At 35.2% G+C, this 19,985-nt stretch overlaps 1 protein-coding gene across 1 annotated transcript; it reads right to left on the bottom strand.

Moving 5' to 3' along the window:
- Positions 1 to 76: 76 nt before the first annotated feature.
- On the bottom strand, positions 77 to 19,785 carry atp7b (ATPase copper transporting beta). The gene is made up of 21 exons (XM_052600640.1): positions 19,265 to 19,785; positions 16,231 to 17,038; positions 15,353 to 15,562; positions 15,065 to 15,228; positions 13,831 to 13,992; positions 13,638 to 13,714; positions 13,239 to 13,422; positions 11,901 to 12,134; positions 11,069 to 11,160; positions 9,780 to 9,907; positions 9,198 to 9,352; positions 6,296 to 6,430; positions 5,990 to 6,184; positions 4,883 to 5,065; positions 4,452 to 4,677; positions 3,571 to 3,708; positions 3,178 to 3,320; positions 2,382 to 2,585; positions 2,167 to 2,284; positions 1,981 to 2,083; positions 77 to 986 (listed from the first exon to the last, which is right to left on the bottom strand). The coding sequence occupies exons 1-21, from the start codon at positions 19,442 to 19,444 to the stop codon at positions 740 to 742; spliced, it is 4,086 nt and encodes a 1,361-aa protein (XP_052456600.1). The 5' UTR covers positions 19,445 to 19,785; the 3' UTR covers positions 77 to 739.
- Between the last annotated feature and the right edge of the window lie 200 nt (positions 19,786 to 19,985).

The raw sequence follows: 19,985 nt of genomic DNA, 5'->3' as shown, positions 1-19,985 counted from the left end.
AATGGATGAATGAAACAGGACGGGGATTCAATCTGTTATATATTGTAATGATATTACACAAATGACATACAGCAGATATGATAAGGCCATGTTGGGACCTTGCACTTTATAATTTTTTTTTTATCTGAAAACTCATGGACAGGCTCATTTACACTGCTAACTGTATATTTAATAAACATATATACTTTTTCTAAAATAAATGTGTCCCTGTGAAGGTGCCTCTGCATTCATTCTGACACTTCTTTTATCCTTAAACATGTAATGTGGAAGCAAACTTTAAGATGATTTTATGGGTCCACTATGAAGCTAATGTCAGATCAAAGTCAAATCAATTCATTTCTACAGACTTTACCTATCTTATTGTTTTACCAGTGGCATTAGTTACTATCCAGTCAAAACTGTTCAGCATTACTGACACCTGTTGGCCAAGACACGCCAAATCAACCTTGAACTGTACAAAGAGATCCCTTCATTTTCCAAACCACAAGAGAGCAATGTCAAATGATCTGATGCAGTAATACTCTTCTGTTAGAGATTGTTGCCACAGTTTTACAAATATTTGGGTTCTTACTGAATTCATTATTGGACACTGATTCTTCTAGATTCTGCTATTAGAAAAAAAAAGGGTAAGCTTCTCTTAAAGATATAAAAAAAAATTATACACTTCCTCAGAGTCGTTGTTCCATGATAAAAACATTTCCAGCCAACTGTCATCAAGTCTGCTCATAGCTAGGTTGCTTTACACAATGTTCCTTCCTGAGGTGCTGTATGGTTGTGTGGTGGTGGGGTGGGAGGAGTTTAATTTCAGGAAGGAGGAGCCTGGGCCTGAGCCGCTCCGTCTGTGTCTGTCCAAGCCCCGGTTGAATGAACGAGGGCTGCAGCGGCGGGTTTCCAGTCCTACATGGGTGCTGACCTGAGACGGACTCAGACTGAGCCTATGACTCTGAGCTCTGGACTCATATTCTTCTACTGATGTCTTCTTGTAGCTAAGAGAGAAACAAAGAAATACATTTTTAGAGTGTCAAGGAAAGGCTAAGAAAGATGAAGAACTCTGTTTCAAAACTCTCTAAGCACAACATGGGCAACCACCCTCCAATACCTAACCATACCTTATGATAGTCCATTCCTAACCAAAATGGAGCATCATAAGCTACAGCATTTGAATTGGGTTTAATCATGTGAAGTGCATAGTTGTTTACAATCCACTTTTTTTTCAATTGGTAAGCTATTTTCTGTGAATGTGGAAGACTTATGATTCATTAGCCACTATAAGTATATAACTAGAAGAATAGTGACGCGTAGTAAACAATAAAACTTTGTGTGAATACTAAATAAAAATTTGCAACATCAAACAGCACAACAAGCTTACATAACTAAGCAGTGGATACTTGAAGTCTTGAACATGGCTGCACTCACTTTTACATTCAAAATAAGGTGAAAAACGTCAGTGTGTTAGCATGCTGCTAAGCTAGCAACTCATGTTATCCATCTTTACTGATTGTGTGTCCATTACTATATATTAATCATGTACTGCAGATTAACTATCTACTATTACAATGGTGTTACGCATACAAGTTTAAAATGGCTGTTCTCACTTTTATATTAAATATAGGCTAAGGTGGAAAAAAGACTGGTGTTAGCATGCTGCTGAGCTAACAACTTGTGCCAAAAAACATCACAACTCTTAAAAAAAAAATCATAGTAAATAATACATTTGAAAAAAAAAAAACAGATGTTAATTTAGATGTTATTACATTAAGCACATTTTGGGTGATCTAACACCTAAACATTTATATTCAGTTCATTTTGTAAGTAAGTATTATCTCCTTCCCACTGTTTAAAACAGACATTGTGTAAGGACATCTATGATGTCGAAAAGGCCTAAATGGGCCATTCTCTGGTTTTGAAACAGGGCTATAAAGTGATGCATGTGGGTAGAATGCAAAGACTTCATCACAGTATAGTGTAGTGGACACTCACAGTCGCAGCAGCAGCGAGGAGCACACAACAGAGACAGATGAAGCTGCCATCGCAGCAGAGCCCATCCACGGCTGCAGAACCAGCCCAACCGGCATGAACACACCTGACAATCAGACTCAAACCTGTAAACCCACAGTACTTGCTAATATATATATATATAAAAACTGAATGCTTGGTTCTGTTTACCTGCTGCAATTGGGATGCCAACCAAGTTATAAATGAGAGCAAACACAAAGTTTATCCGGATTCTCTGCACTGTCTTTTTAGAGAGCTCGATACTGGCCACCACATCCATCAAATCATTCTGCATCGACAAAAACACATAATGAAGAGCTGAACTTTTTAATTTCTGTTATTTTATAGAATCTCACCTTTGTTTCCTGGTAAATAAATTGACTCACCCGTATAAGAACAATATCTGCTGCTTCAATGGCAACATCTGTGCCCGTTCCTATGGCTATGCCCAGATCAGCATGGGCAAGAGCGGGCGAATCATTGACCCCATCACCCACCATTGCAACTTTCAGACCTTTTTCCTGCAATTCCTGGACTTTTGCCACTTTATGGGAGGGCAAGACTTCCGCAAACACCTTTTTGATGCCCACCTGTATGAAAAAACAGTGTACTCAGATTTAAATACAAATACAAAAGCACAAAATGTAAATTGGATGTCAGAAATATGGCTTTTCCATTAGTGAAATTTTGGTGAAAATTTTGTCCACTGTCAATAGTGTAACGATGTATGAAGCTTTCAAACCACACAGATTTCTATTGGTCAACGCGGCATATCAACGTGACCAAACACAAATCACTGGCAAACAATAGTAAATGTGTGGTAACACTAGTGAAATTTAAGCAAAATTTAGCATGGGAAAAAATCAAAGGAGATGTATGAATCACTGCTTGTAGAGAGGTTGTGAATTTTTTTGAATGTTGGGAATTTTTTAGCCTTCATGTGAAACTTCCAAAAGCACAGATTCCTACTAGAATGACTAGATTCCGCCCAAGAACTAAATCTTTAAAATGACTGCACCTTAACAAACATATTTTAATATTCTGCACTGTGCTGCTTATTTTAAATCCAGCTTGTGATATCTGACATTATTTTGTGTTATTATATGATATGATTTAAATGGTACTTGGCAAAGTGCATTTTGGTACTAGGAAAAATGCAAATGTGCATGTATGCATATGGACCTGTGTGGCGATGGCCCGGGCTGTGCGTCTGTTGTCTCCAGTGATCATGAAGACCTCTATTCCCATACTGCTCAGGGTGTGAATAGCTAGAGCCGACTCTTCCTTCACTGTGTCTGCTACAGCTAACATAGCACACAGCACACCTAAGAAACGGAGACAGAGAACTGGGAAGATAAAAAGTGCTCTTGATCTTTTGAAATAAAAGGCTTAAAAAAATCAATAGTTTAACTAATAATAACAAAACTAAAATATGACATCATACTAACATTATAATGTATGTCGACCTCAGGGGACAAATGATACTACTCTTTTAATGTTAGATACACTGTCAAGTTCTTTTGCTATATATAAAAAACGTAATAATATTGCCTTTTTAGACAAAACATAATGTACCGTCGATGGCCACAAGTATGGCCGTTTGTCCTTTAGTCTCATGGCTGCTCATGGCATCATCCACATCAGCTGTGACCTCCAAACCGTTCCTCATCATCCACTGTCTGTTCCCGATCAAAACGGAGTATGAAGGGCTATCTGGTAAAACCCATATACATATATCTGTACTGTAAATCTGTCTTCATACATAAAGAGTTTAATTAATTTAAGGAAATTTAAGCAACAAACATATGCAAATAAATAAAGGGGATATATAACATAAAGCGCAATTTTCCTTGCTCTTTTGAAATAAATTAAGAAAACATGCAAGTAGATCTTCTCTAGCATTCACAACATAAAGCTTTATGCTGTAAAACTACATAAACTCTGTTATGTTAATATTATATATATATAACTGTATATATTGTTTAAATTATAAATTGTAATATTGTGAAATATTATTACAATTTAAAATAAATGTTTTCTGTTTTAATGTATTTTGAAATGTAATTTATTCCTGTAATGCAAAGCTAAATTTCCAGCATCATTGCTCTAATCTGGTTTCTGAAGGACCGTGTGACACTGAAGACCGAAATAATGGCTGCTGATAATTCAGTTTTATCATCACAGGAATAATTTACATTTTTAAATATATTAAAGTAGAATACTAATATTTTAATATTTTAAATTTAAATAATATTTCTGAATATCATTTTTATTGTATTTTAATCAAATAAATACAGTACTGGTAGCGTATAAAGCAAGTTCAATTTATGGAATTCTTAATTTAATAATATATGAAAAAATAAAATGCAACCGAAGATTAGAAAAGGCTCTGAAAATACATAGAGTAATACTCAAAACTCACACTAGGAGGCAGCAAAAACCCAGATTTACCTTACCTGACCCTGAATTAGTCTCTGTGTCTGCCACCAGGCTGCTCTCATCTGTGGTGGCTCCTTGGAGGGTGACAAGAAGTGGTGTTTGCTTTGCTGCGGATGTGTTTGTTTCTTGTGTCTCTGGGCTGTTCTGCAGCAGATCCTCAATGCTGGAGACTTTACAGCTGATTCCACAACCGGGAACAGCCTGGAAGTCATGGCAGTAGCCCAGAGTTTCTGCTCCCAACTCCTACAGCGAGACAGGTTTAGAAGCAGACAACCAGACTTAGAAACCTCCTTTAACACCTAAGATTAGTTTAATTTATAATAACAGATGGTTTAATCAGAAGTGGATGGGAATCTCAAGGACATTTGTATGTATGGCACGTAATGCCTAGACGCTGCATCATACAAAACTGTACTGACGTTTGTTGTGTCTACTTCTTTTCCCAAACCTCTTTGCAGTGTTTGGCGACGGCCAAGCCTAGCGGGTGTTCACTGCTGGCCTCAGCGGTGCCCACCACAGCCAGAACCTTCCGAAGAGGAAGCCTTGCTCGGTCCCACAGGACCAGTACTCGGGTCACCTGCGGCACACCATTAGTGATGGTGCCCGTCTTATCAAACATAACAGCCCCAACCTGCAGGAACGGCAGGAAAGAGAGTCAAATTACAACAGACTATCCAGTAAATCCTAAAAGAATCGGAACATTTTTGAGCATTTCTGAGCTGTATTTATGACCGCAGCCTATCACTCTGTATAGGAATACAGATAATACAGTTTTGGGCAATATTAATATATTTATATACTGTATGTATATATCCTGTATATTTATATATATATATAGAGAGAGAGAGAGAGAGAGAGAGAGAGAGAGAGATTTTCTCACACAAACACAATACTATAAATGATCAGTTTAGACATAATACATAATGCTATATTTTTATATAAATAACATTTCTGTTACTTTGTTGACTGAAATAGTTTGTAGTTTAGTAGGAAGTAGGATTTTTTATGTTTCAGTTTCTTGAAAGAAGAACAAAAGTCTTCTATGCTCATCAAGGCTACGATATGATCAAAACAGTAAAAACAAAAACAAAACTATATTGTGAAATTTATAGAAATTTAAAAGAGAACTACTTTTTTTTAATGTAATATATTTTAACAAGTAATTTATTTATGTAATGACAAAGCTTTACAGCATCATTACTTCAGTCTGCATTGCCAAATGATCCTTTAGAAATCATTATAGAATGCCAATATCAAAGAAAAAGGTTTTCTTACTATCCACTTTAAAAGCTACTCAATTTGTGGAAAACAGAATATTCAAAAGAACAGCATTTATTTGGAAATATATATTTTTTAATAACAATGTAAAAATGTTTACTGTAATTTTTATCAATGTAATGCATCCTTGTTGAATAAAAGTGTTTTTCTTTTACTTTGGCAGGTAGTGTATATACAGTAGATAAACAATAAATAAATACGCAGGAAAATTCCTACAGATACCACTGCAACTGGGATGTCAGCCTAATAAATACAGACTTAAAAGAAAGAGCATTGCCTTGTGGGCCATCTCCAGAGGTTCTCCTCCCTTTATGAGAATGCCATTCTGAGCGCCCACCCCTGTGCCCACCATAACAGCGGTAGGGGTCGCCAGACCCAGAGAGCAGGGGCACGCAATGGACAGAACCGTGATGGAGGCCTGGAAGGCAAAGCGAACGATCACCTCTGTCCGGGGAATGTTTTGGTTGAAACCCTGTGAAGATCAACCTCAGGTTAGAGTTGTTTCTTGTTTTTTTCCTCACACACAGATCTGTTTGTGATGAATACTGCGTTTACACACAGTTCATGAATTACTGTAACTCACGGGGAAATACTTTGCCACGACATCAAAGTCCAGAAAGCCAATGATAAGCCATGCGATCACTGTCAGCACGGAGATCACCACTATGAAGGGAACAAAATAGCCACTCAGTTTGTCAGCTAACTGTTGAATCGGTGCCTACCAAGAGAAAGGGACAGCAACATCACAATTATAACATGATTTTTAATCAAAAACTAAAGGGGAAATATGAATATGAACAAAATTAGTGTTGTCAAAGTCCACATGTGGCCAGATGTTATTGATTATGTGTTTCATTTTTTTCTATCCTCACAAATTTCCAAAAATAATAATTAGACATAAGCCTATAGCTATGCATATTGTTTAAGCTATGTGAACGGGCACCCATAACAAATAATTATAGCATACATGCATGACCAAAAAATATATACTATAATTATTTTTTCATAAATGAAATTTAAACTACAATGTGACATTTATTTCTTAAGGCAAAACGAACAAAGACTCTATTGCTAATGGAAATACTTCATTTTAAAGAAACGGTTTTCTAAAAAATGACCATTTGCTGAGAAAATTAGGGTTCAAATAGCTGATAAAAACATCACTATTCACATCACTATCAATATTCCACAAGTCTTCCTCACGGCTCCTGTCCATTATTTCATGTCGGCATGTTTGTTTGTATGGACTCGTATTTTGGTACATATAAAGTTACTTAACAATGGATTCATTACATACACATAGATTTTCACTTCACAAGATGGAATGAAAAATGGAATTGAGGTGTGTTGATTGCTTTTGTGGATTATTGTGAGGTTTTATCAGCTGTTTGGACTCTCAATCTGATGGCACCCATTCACTGCAGAAGACCTGTTGGTGAGCAAATGATGTAATGCTAAATTTCTCCAACTCTAATCCAATGAATAATCAACCTCATCTCCATCTTGGATGGCCTGAAGGTGAGAACCAACTATCACTAAGTTACAGTACAAATATTTATGTCCTAATTCTTTAAGGGATAGTCCACCCATGAATGCATTCTAGGTGTATATGACTTTCTTCTTTCAGACGAATAATTTTGCAGTTATATAAAAAATGTACTGGCTCTTCCAAGCTAAGGATATTTTTGGGGCCTGGCGAAGTTTTGTCATGTCCTGACATTTGTGCTTTTATCAGTTACTTACTGTATAAACATCTAATGGCTAAAGTCTAATCTCACTGTAATCAGCACAAACTGGGCTATAATAATATGTGAGCAGCATGTATGTACATGATTGTGTTTTTAAGGGAAAAAATGTTATGCATGGTTAGTGAAAACATAAAAATGTTAAATCACTTGAATAAGGCCATAAAACACATACAGTACATTGGTTCCCAGGACTTTTGAGAACTGCTTGTAGCCTAGAATTTTTCTTTCTAAATTATGTTAAAATCATCTTGTTTACTCACTCACAGAAAACAATAAAACAAATGATTTAAATTTTAATTTTGAAATTTTCTAAGACACTTTTTGTTTGTAAAATTCATATGTGAGTAGGCATCAACTATCATGGATATCATTGTGATTTACACCTGAGAAGACAAACGCCTGCATAATGAGCTGCATAATGAGCCTTTCAGTCAGCTGTGTGTCACTGAGAGGGAGGAGTTACAAGAAAGAATGTAAGGACAAAATAAATCTATATCATTTTATGTTTGTAGTTTATTTAGAATAGATTTAATTATCCCACAACATAATTGAATATTTTATTATTAATCTTAATATTGAAAAGAGCTGAGAATATTTTTTCACTTTTTTGGTGGGAAAAAATTGAAAGAACAGCATTGTTTGTTACATTTGTTACATTTACATTTATTTGTTACATTTATATTATTTACATCAAGCTTTTGAATGGTATAGTACTGTATATTGTTATTGAAAGTTCATAATGTTTCACCTGATTATACATTTAGTCAGGAATTATAGTTTGGAAAAAGTCTAACCAGTAATATGTTTACACGTTATGTGAAAACTAGTACAAGTACATACATAAATAAAAAGAGACTTACTCGTGTTTATGATCTCTGCTGAATAAAGCACTTCATTCTTTTTTTCTGAGGAAATCCAAATCTCTAATCCTGAGCTAATCCACATCACATCTTTTTGGGGTGAATTATGTCTTATTCCTCTCATCGCGAAGCAAAGAGTAAAAATAAAAAAAAACCTTAAAGAACAGTCTCGCTGCTTTGTCTTATGTTGTATGGGCGTAGATATATCTCTCATGTCTCTTCATTGAGTATTCACCGTGTTAAAGTTCATTTTAAAGACGCATTTCTAAATGAAGATCACTGCAGACCAAGGCTGCAGACAACACACCTTGTTTGTTATATTTATTTTATAAATGCACAAAGGTTTTGTTGTTATTATGTCTGTATACAAAAAAAAGCCTTTGCAGATTTGATTGATGTATTGCGCTTATCTGTACGATCAAAACTGAAAGTGTAATTTAAGTTCTTTTCAGGATTATCAGGAGAAAATGACTCATAACGCAGGTACACGTTAATCGACTCGAAAGGGTTAACGTCAAATTCTCATCTACTGTAAAGTAGAGAGGGAGTTCATGAGAAGCAGTGTTTACTGTGAATTGAGGCATTCTGAAAAATGCTATTATAAGCTGCATGTGTGTAAATGAACACAGTACAGCTCTTCACTCTGAAGCCCTCAGCACAACTGACTATATGCTTCTTTAATTAAATCTTAGCCTTTGATTTGACAATCACATTTTGAAAAGAAGACCCTTTTTTATGTTACATTCAATATAATTGATTAGCTTTTAATCAACCCACGAACCCCCTGCAGTTCCCTCACTAACCCCCATTTGGGAGACCCTGCTCTAAATGGTTTGTTTGTTCATATGTGTGTGTTTTATGTTTGTGCACGAGTTACCTTTGATGTCTGGGCCTCTTCCACTAGTTTGACTATCTGGCTGAGCGTGGTCTCTGCCCCTACATGTGTGGCTTCCACTAGAAGAGCTCCATGAGCATTAATAGAGCCTGCAATCACACAACTGCCTGGTTTCTTAATGACCGGCATTGGCTCCCCTGGAATGACAAATAGACTTTCAGTTTCAGGATTTCAGATTCGTATCGATCAGGCAGCTTTGGACCTTTGGGCCAGTATAATGCAAGTGTAACTAATGAACATGATAGATCACTAGGAAAAAGCAGAACAACAAAAAGAGAAGGTGAAGCCAGAAACCAAAAAATCATACTTTGAAATGGAGCAGACACAGTAATCACTCTATATGAAAAATAAACTTTTCAACAAAAGTGATTGTGTAATTTTTACTCCTTTCTGCTATTCCAGCTTAATATGCGCACTGCACCTTTAAATGAAAACCAACATGATGCTCTCCTTTTCAAAGCAAATCACTGGGAAAACCCACAAAGCATGTACTATGACACTGTTTACAAATGTAGGCAAATATATCATCCTAAACCACACAAACCCCCACTGACTGAGTCTTACCAGTGATAAGGGACTCATCTGCCATAGTCGTGCCTTCAATGACCTTCCCGTCAACAGGGAACTTTCCCCCTGGTGCCACCTTTACTACGTCGCCTCTCTGCACCAGCTCCACAGAAACCTGCTCTTCTCTGACACATGACAGCAAATTGACAGTTTAGTCTTTAGATAAGTTTCATCCAACACAACACACACATCAATCAACACCATTCAGTATTCTGAGGTTCTACTAGATCTAATGAAAGTCATTTATGCCAAGGGTGCTCAATCCTGCTCTTTTGAGAGTCAAACTCTATTCCAGAGGTCAACTACTGAAGTAGGCATCCATACGTACTGCTATATTCAAATGAACCATCAACAGCGGTGCTGTTGCAATAAATCAGTTTATTCCATTTTTTATTTTTTTGCCTTTGCCCTATTAATAATTATTTGTAAATTATGAAGTAATTTTAGTGTAGTATTTGATTATTATTGTATATATATATATATATATATTTTTTTTTTTTTTATTGCAAAGACACATTTAATTGATTTAAAGTGACAGTAAAAAGCATTGATAAATAATTCAAATTAATGTTTCTCTAGCCCAACATCATCATATTAGCATGAGGTATTGTAATTGCATTATTTTTATTTTATTTTATTTTTTTAATTTTTGTACTATTTCTAGCCAGGGTGAAAAGAGACTTCTTTCAAAAATATTTTTAAAGGTTAACTTTGTGTTATACTAGTGTAAATAATCAATTTTGCTTGAATTCATTTATTTTATAAATGTAAATGTTTATATTACAAATAAAATACATTTTGAATCTGTTTTAAAATGCTTAATATTGTTTGATAATAATTAAAGGTGCAATGTCCCTAATGCCTGGCATATGACATTGAAATAAGTGTCCTGGGAAATCATAACTGTCTCTGTGACAGCCATCTGTTAAATAAAAAAAAGGAGTAGTAGAAGCAGTACTTATTTTTGTCAGAAATGCTCTCTGCCTGTCAGTCATTGTGTGTGCTCGGGTTTGCTTCCATGTTCTTGGAGGATATGGTTTTGGAGAGAGAAACTTATCTCAGGAGGAGTCAATGTGTTCATTCTGATACAGTAACACTACATTTGATACATATAAATAAGAAGGGTAATATCAAAATATTGTATCATGAAGTTAGAAATGGAACATCATGTCAAAAAGTGTCTAATATTAGTTCACTCATGAGCTTGAGCATCCCTGAAAAATATTCAAACTGCTAGTTTCTAGCTAACAGCTCACATAATGACTTCTGTATAGAGTGAAGAGAACCTGATGATGGTGTTGTTTCTGCCCAGGGACACTATAGTGGCATCTGTGGCCTGAAGTGACATGAGCTTAGCCAGAGCTTCAGATGTTTTACTCTGCAAGGACAAAAAAAATCATTTATTAATCAAGTTTTACTCATCCAGGCAAGACCAATGCTCAAATGGCAAGCGCACAGACACAGTCCAGTCTTATGACCACATAATTTTGCTTACAAAGACTGCTGCATCATTATTTGAATTCACTGATTTTTGCTGTTTTAACAGAATTTTAGTTTGTTTTCCTGTTCCTGTGTTTCCTCTTTGACCTAGTTCCCCATGCTCCCTTTATTAGTTCATTTTGTTCACCTGTGTTGATTTAACTAGTGCGGCGATACATGGCCTTATCAGCTTGCTATGAATAAGACTATATGAGAAATTTCAAGATAAATGGATGTTAAATATGGATATGGTTCATTCTTAAGGTAACATCTAAATTAACTGGCTTTATTCTAATCACTTTATTTAATATGACTGATGCAAAATATGTTACAATTACCAATCTATAACAGATTACATATATAATATAACAGTTTAGGTAATCTAACTGCTGGTTAATATCTCAAAATACACATTTACTATTATAATATATAGGCTCATACAGCATGATGTTTCCTAATTTTATGTAAACTAATAAAAAAAAACCATCAAACATTACCCAAGCTGACCCTCAAGTTATTATAACACATGGTCAGAAACAGCATTTTGTCACTGTCTGGATAAGCTAATAATAGAGAGAGAGACAGATGCCCCCTGAGCCATAAGTCCTGTATATTTGAGAGTTTTTGATGTTTCTTTACCTTAGCAACATGCTCCAACCAGCGTCCTAGAGCAATGAACACAAAAAGCATTGGAGGAGTGTCAAAAAATGTCAGGGGACTCTGTTTGGCTCCTTCAATCATGGCTACGATCAGCACTATGAATGAATACACGTATGCAATGGTGGTCGCCATGATGATGAGCACATCCATGTTGGCTACACCATGTCTTAGTGAACGGAACGCCTGTATGTAGAAGTAACGGCCACCTAGAAACTGAATGGGAATAAAGGAGAATCAGAGAAAGAGAGAATTACTATATTATTGGTTTTTTGTTGGTTTTCAATCAAACCATAATGCATGATCTCAATGTGACACACTAATATAAGTAAATATTGAAATCAGTAATGGCTATTAAACCTGATTAATTGCAGATTCATTCTGGAATTAAACTAATGAGTCATTAAATCATTTACTCAACCAATATGCTTCAAAACTTTGGATGGAATAATTTTTATTGGCAAAGGGGCAAAAAAAAGAAACTGGCAATATTGTGTTTATTGTTTATTTAACTGCTGTATCAAAGCACATTAATAATTTTATTTAAAATAAATGCTGTTCTTTTGAACTTTCTATTCATCAAAGAATCCTGAAAAACACAACTGTTTTTAGCATTGATAATAATGAGAAATGTTTCTTGAGCACCAAATAATCATGTCAGAATGACTTCTGAGGGATCATGTAACACTGAAGACTGGAGTAATGATGCTGAAAATTCAGCTTTGCCATCACAGGAATACATTACATACAATTCTTATATATTTATATTCTTCTTAATCATTATTTTAACTTAACTACTTAAAGTGACACTACACTAAATCCTTCTTCAGAGTAACAAAAACTACCAGAATAAAAAACATGAAAAAATAAATACTGGAATACTAAATGTGCGCTTTTGTCTAGAAGAAAAACTGTTGAAAATTTAGCATGAGATCCTTCTATGATCACATAAAAATAGTCAACTATTAAAGCAGCACTATGTAACTTTTGGAGCATTAGCGGTTAATAAACAGAACTGCACGCATCCCGCAGAAGAATATTTTAACCAGAGTTTATGTCTATGGCAATACACGCAGGTAAGTGTTACTCCACAGCGGTGACGACCCGACCAGGCTACAATAGTCTAAATATAAGCACTTATTATAAGTGTACAGTAGTGATTCGAGATAAGACAAAATGCGGTTTGGAAGATGAATTCATTGTGTACTCGCTCATTATAAACATTTTGCCAGTTTTGAACACAGAACAAGTGCTGTGTACTTACATAGTGCTGCTTTAATGAATGGGACCGTTTGTTCTTATAACCTGCAGTGGAAATACCTGAACAGGTGTGCAGAGCAAGAAGAAGGCCAAGTTAATTATGGAGAGACCAGGTAGGATGTTCTGGTCCACAGGCATGGAACCACCATGCTCCTTGTGTTGACTGTCCATTACCATCATGTAGATCATCAGACCCATCACTGGGATCCCAAACACCAGGCTAAACAGAAACGAATGCTTCCATCTAGAGCAGTCAAGATAGATAGATAGATAGATAGATAGATAGATAGATAGATAGATAGATAGATAGATAGATAGATAGATAGATAGATAGATAGATAGATAGATAGATAGATAGATAGATAGATAGATAGATAGATAGATAGCAATGCATAAACTTACACTCGCTCTGATACACACAGAAGTAAGTGAGCTTAAATTTGAAAAAAAGATACTTGCTGCTGAATTTCCTCTTGGTGGTCCAGTGTGTTGTTCAATCCCTCATTTTTTATTAAAGACACACCAAAACCCAAACCCTAGAGAATAGAGATACAATAAATAGACAAATGAAATGAGAGATTAGGAATAATAACAATACAACAATGAAATAACATTAACCTAATCCTTCGAAATAATCTAAATTTAATTGTACCTCAATAATTCGGACGATATCTCTAGAGCCTACCAAATCCGAGTTGAATTTCACATGAGCTTTGTTTGTCGCCAATGCAACAGAGGCTTCCAGTATTCCTTTTGTCCTCAGAAGTTTGCTTTCGATGTTATGGACACAGGAAGCACATGTCATACCTGTGACCTGATAAAATATAGGCGCCAAGACTGAAATCCATAAGACGATACAAACTCAGAACTTATAAATTGCTCACATCAAACCATTCTTTTATTGAATTCTACATTAGACCTTTTTAAGGATTTCCATCTCATCTCTCTTGCCGTTGTTTTTTTTTTTTTACGATATATAAAAATGTATTGCATTATGTAAAGATCATGTACCGTATTTTCCGCACTATAAGGCGCACCAGATTATAAGGTGCACCTTCAATGAATGGCCTATTTTAGAACAGTTTTCATGTAGGGCGCACCGGATTATAAAGCGTGTAGAATATTAGATACTGCAGTCAAGCGTTTTACTGGGTTTGCGTTATGCATCCACTAGATTTAGCTGTGCTAAAGAGAATGTCAACATTTCGACAGAGCGCCTTGATCCATATATAAAGCGCTCCGGATTGTAAGGCGCACTGTCGTTTTTTGAGAGGCTTTTAAGTGCGCCTTATAGTGCGGAAAATACGGTATCCCCTAAAAACAAGCACTTTTCAGTCCAAGCAGTGAATATTTTTACTTAAATAACATATAAATAACATATTGTTTAACACAGTTACTGGGGAAAGAGAATCAGTCATGAGTTGGCAGATATAAAGGGGAGAAAAAAAACGTAGACTTCCATAGACGTACCCTTTAGTTTAAATTTGTCTAATTATATTGTTATGAATATTGTTAACATGATGATGATATTATTATTTATTGTCTAAATGTATGTTATCACAACTTCATTACTGCCACAATAAAAAACAAAACAAAAAAACAATCAAATTCATTTCAATTTTTTTTGGGGGGGGGGTTTCTTCTGTAATAAATTTCAAAATAATGTAATATTTTTAAAATAATATTAAAAGTAATATTTAAAAATAAATACAATATAATAAATTATTACTAATTTGTTGGTACATTTTTGAGAAAACATTAATATTAATTACAAAACAATGACCAATATCAGTCATGAAAATATCACCTAATAAAATGGCTAGAACATACAGTATGATTTTTTTGGTTGTAGTTAGAGAATCACCCACAAATGCACCCACACTCACAGAAAGCTCCAAGACCCCGTCCTGGACTGTAGTTTCTTCCATCACTGAGGCACCAAACCCTAAACGAGAGATGAGCTGGACGATCTGTGGTGGGTCTAGAAGTCCTGGATCATACTTCACCTCTGCCTTCCCAGCCATCAGAGCGACTAATACTGATTTAATACCTAGAAAAACATCAACACACAAACAAATCTGACCCTCGATCTACTTCTATATATATGACATTTGATTAAAATAGCAACTTAAATATAGTTTTAAAAAGTACTTAATCCTGAATGCCATTTTTACCTTTGTGTTTCAACAGATTTTTCTCAATGTTGGTCACACAAGATGCACAGGTCATCCCTGTCACATGAACAAAACATTTGCATATCTCTCTGTCCTCTGAACCAGAGGGCTTGTCATTGGTGATTTCACTTGCTGAAGATTTGGATGTGTGGCTTGGTTTCAGAGCCCTTGACATCTGACTACTTGATGAAACTTCATAAATTCCAGAATCTTTGAAAGGGAGAAAAAAAAGTGTAAAAGAGAAACAATTATGAAAGACTTGCAATGCTTATATTATTATTTTTAATACTGTACATATTTATAGCTTGTTATAATAATTGTGATATTTCTACAGTCTATATATTTTGGCTTCACGTTTAGTTAGGATCACAGTTAAAAAGTTCTGAACATTTCGAATATGAGTGAGAGAACAGTCTGCCTAAAGCCTCTTTAATCCGATTAACTCTCCCTCTTTGCCTTTTAAAGTTTGCCATGTCTGGGTTTTGAGTCATTCAAGAGCACTTCATGTTATTCTAGAATGGCAACCAGTGTGGTAACCAAGGAAACCATTGTTCTGGATAGGTTTTGCTGGCAGAGTTGAAGCCACTGTATAGAAAAGATTAAGATTTTGCCATTTTGTGATATCTACTTGGTTTTACAGTCACTAAATATTAGATGCCTAGTTTTAAAGTAGGGCATCTCTAAACATTTAGTATACATATATGGCAATGTTTCAAAAAATGCTTAAATTAGCAAGATGCTATTTAGTAAACAGCAAGCTTTGTGAGTTCACTTAACAGGTATATATATATATATAGAGAGAGAGTATCGATTTCCAGTCCCTGTAAGATAGATGATCTTCACTGTGTAAGATGTGTATTCTGATATGTATTCACAACCTTGATGCAGCCACGCTTCAAATCCCATGTCCTCAATTGCCGCCCGCAGTTCTTCTGGACAAGTCCCACTGGAGTCAAATGTTACAATTCCCTTCTTTTCCTGTAAGTAAACGTTTATGGCATAAACTCCGGCTCTTTGGGACACCATTCCCTCTATGGCTTGAACACAAGAGCTGCATGTCATTCCTTCTATTCTGAAGGTCACAGTCTGGGGTGGAATACTGGCAGAATTCAATCTAGAATTCCAACCAGGAATGGAAACCCTAAAATTCCCTGGTGGAATCTCCTCTAAGAGCCCTTTAACTGTCTCCAGGGTTAGCAGCAATGGGTCGAATCTAAGGTCCACAGTTTCTTTTTCCAATGAAACGAATACAGAGTTGACACCTATTACCCCCGACAAGGTCTCTGTTATGTCCTTCACACATGACCCGCAATGCATCCCTTCTACACCTAGGGTTACATCAGACCAATCAGTCACCGACGGCTGCAGTTGACTTGGCAAGGCTGGAAGTGAAGCATCAAACCCCATATCCTCAATATGTTTTCTTAAAATTTCTGGTGTTACTGTTGCAGGGTTAAACCTCAAAGAGGCTTCTTTATCGCTCAAACACACCTTGACACCAACAACACCTTCAAGACTTCCAATCCGCTCTTCAATAGATCTGACACATGATTGACAGGTCATTCCCTGCACCCGAATCTTCACCTCGCTCTCCTTGACCACTAGTTTGTGGCCCTCTGGCTCATAGGCAAGATTATCAAAAGCATGTTTTTCAGACGTCCAGCTTTCCTGTGCACTTCCGTTTTCCTAATCAAATAGGGGGAAAAAAAATGCATAAACATATTGCTTACATGTTGTGAAACTTAATGTAGTTCAACTTTGTATTATTGACGCTATCCTGCAAGGCACTGTAAACATTCAGGAACATATGCACTCAACTGAACCCAATAAATTTGCTTTGAATCTGAGGCACTACAAAGCACTCGCTAATCACACACAGAAGTATTAGCACAAATTTTCCCATTATACAGCATCACAAATCAGATTAGTAAAGGTGGTCCGACTGAACAATCACATGACTTGGAATTTACTATTTTACTTAGTGTTGATCACATTGGATCCAAAGTGCCATTTTTATTTGTGCTTAACTTTACATTAGTGTTTAGACACTTATTTACTCCTATGCATTAGGCTTTGATTAAAAGAGCTAAAGTTTCTCTGTGGCCAGAATATCAAAGACTGAAACAACATTTTAAAGGGACAATGATTGTTGTCATTCATTATACTTGACAACTGTAATTATATAAATGTCATTGAATTTGACATTTAACCTTCTAACTGAAGGTATATATATATATATATATATATATATATATATATATATATATATATATATATATATATATATATATATATATATATATATATATATATAGACTTTTTATCTCTGCTGTTGAAACAAAATGTTCCCAAATTATCCATACTAAATATATTATCCCTGTAAGCTGCACTTTAAGCTCTGATAAGAAAATGTTGATATTCTGTTTATTATGAGCAAAACTTATCGTAGCTTGTCATTGGAAAAACATAGAAAGTCCTCAATTTAAACAATTGTCTCATTGCTTGGCTTTGGAAAAACTTGCATATATTGTTAAGGGAAAGCCTGAAAAGTTTTTCAAAATATGGAATCCCTTTATGGGTGATTCTCTAATATGGTACTTTTCTGTCCTTGACAGATATTTAAAAAACTAAAAAATATTTCCACTTTTTTTCCCCCACACTTACTACATGTATAGGGGAACCTATAATGATTATAATAATTGTTCAATTATGTTGTTTTATATAAAAATTTAAAACAGATATATAAATTTATATATATAAATTTAAACAGAAAATATGTATTATAACCCAAATTCATTCAAATCTGATATTTTTTGTATATTTCTTTTCAATTTGACATATTTTAAACATGTTGAACACTTGTCCCTTGGGTTCAATGTCATTTCCACACCTTACCTTAAAAAGTGTTGATTATTTAGCAGTTAAGGGTAAAGTATATGTATATGAGTTGAAAAATATCAGATTTAAAAATGTCAGAAATATAAATGAGGTTTCAGTGGCTTAGTGTTAAGTGGTTTTTGGTGTTAACTTTGTAAATTCTTAACAGTTGCATTTCAGAGAAATAAATCAATTCAAAATTTGGAAAGATACAAGTGTGATATGTTACCCAATATATTAATAAATATTTCAAAATTTTCGGTTGAAAACACATTTTTTTGTTCGGTTGAAATGACAATTTATTTTGCGATGTCTGGAAAAAAGGTAAAAAAAAAAAAAAAAAAAAAAAAAAATTATATATATATATATATATATATATAGCAACTTCAGGGCAGGTATCTAGGCATACTGGGGAAACAAATTATGGCAGTAATATTTTAATAATAAATTTTTCATTTTCTGAAAAATGTCCAGGTCCAAAAAGTACCATATATTGGAGAATCACCCTAATAGGATTTTTTAAAGAAGCTGATCCAAAACCTATTTTCTGTGTAACTTTGCTTAACATGCATCACCTCATGATATTAATGTACCATTATTTTAACATGTATATGTATTGTATGTATATGTACATATATGTATGTCCATTTTCTTTTTCATTTTAAATTTTTCTAAAAATCAACAAAAACACGGTTGAAAAAGAAAGAAAAGAATTGTCACTTTGAGCACAAGTGCATAACACGTCTGCGTCTGTTTTGAATACCTGAACTTCAGGACAACTGACTTCATACAACCACAAAACTATTGTGAGAACAAGTAGTAATGGCCCAAAAGAAGTTACTTCTGAGAAAAGTTCCAGCACTTTGATAATTTTATCTAATGAAATAGCAATACGCCGAGTATCTGTAGAAAAGCAACACAAGATTTTTTTTATTTTTATTTTATTTTATGAAACTTCTGAAATCTTATGGTGAACTTTTTTTTTAATGAAACGTTAGGCTACATTCTTTTCAAATTGGTAGGAATGAAACAAACCTTATATTCCTTGAGTCCATCTTTACTATTTTGTGAGCAAGGACAAACGCATGGGTCCGGCCCGCAGCGGCACAGAGGTTTGCAGTCTTCCATGCAGAGCTGCTCCCCGCTGACTGGCCCATTGTCAGACGACTTTGAGATAAACTTGGCAAGATTACTGAGAGGACCGAGTTTACTCATTGTACCGGTATCCCGTAGACACAAGTCTGCAGTTTAGTTTACCCTTTCTTAACCAACACTCAAAAATCGCTGGTTGGTGTCATACCGCTGCTGTTAAATAAAAGGATTGTCCCGTGGCGTGACAGTCCTCGCGCATTTAAATCGCTGCAGGTTTTGCGCTCCGCGTGTCTTCGCTCATCTGCCGCTGTGGATTTTGCACTCGTCACCGCCGGGGAAACTTTTTTCGCGTCACGTTTTCTGTCAATGATTAAACTAATGATGTTACCGAGCGCAAAACTTAAACAAATAAAGGTTGTAAATCAGTTCCGAGCAAACCATACAGCTAAATGACTCTGTCTTTCCAGCGTTAATTCATCTTTCAGGCTTCTACAGCAAACACTGGAAGAAGAAAAAAAACCGACATGCACTGCTGGGACCTCCCAACGCGCCAAACGAGGACAAACAAAAATCAAGATTTCTGTAAAGGGTGGGATCAGGGTTTACCTTATTATTAAAAATAACATGAAAAGTCAACTTCTTTCTTTCTCATTTCCCAACAAAT

The sequence above is a fragment of the Carassius gibelio genome, chromosome A6 (genome assembly GCF_023724105.1).
Source record: "Carassius gibelio isolate Cgi1373 ecotype wild population from Czech Republic chromosome A6, carGib1.2-hapl.c, whole genome shotgun sequence".
NCBI classification, from domain to species: domain Eukaryota; kingdom Metazoa; phylum Chordata; class Actinopteri; order Cypriniformes; family Cyprinidae; genus Carassius; species Carassius gibelio.
Note: the sequence above shows the minus strand (reverse complement) of the source record. Positions and strands in the feature narration are given on the sequence as shown.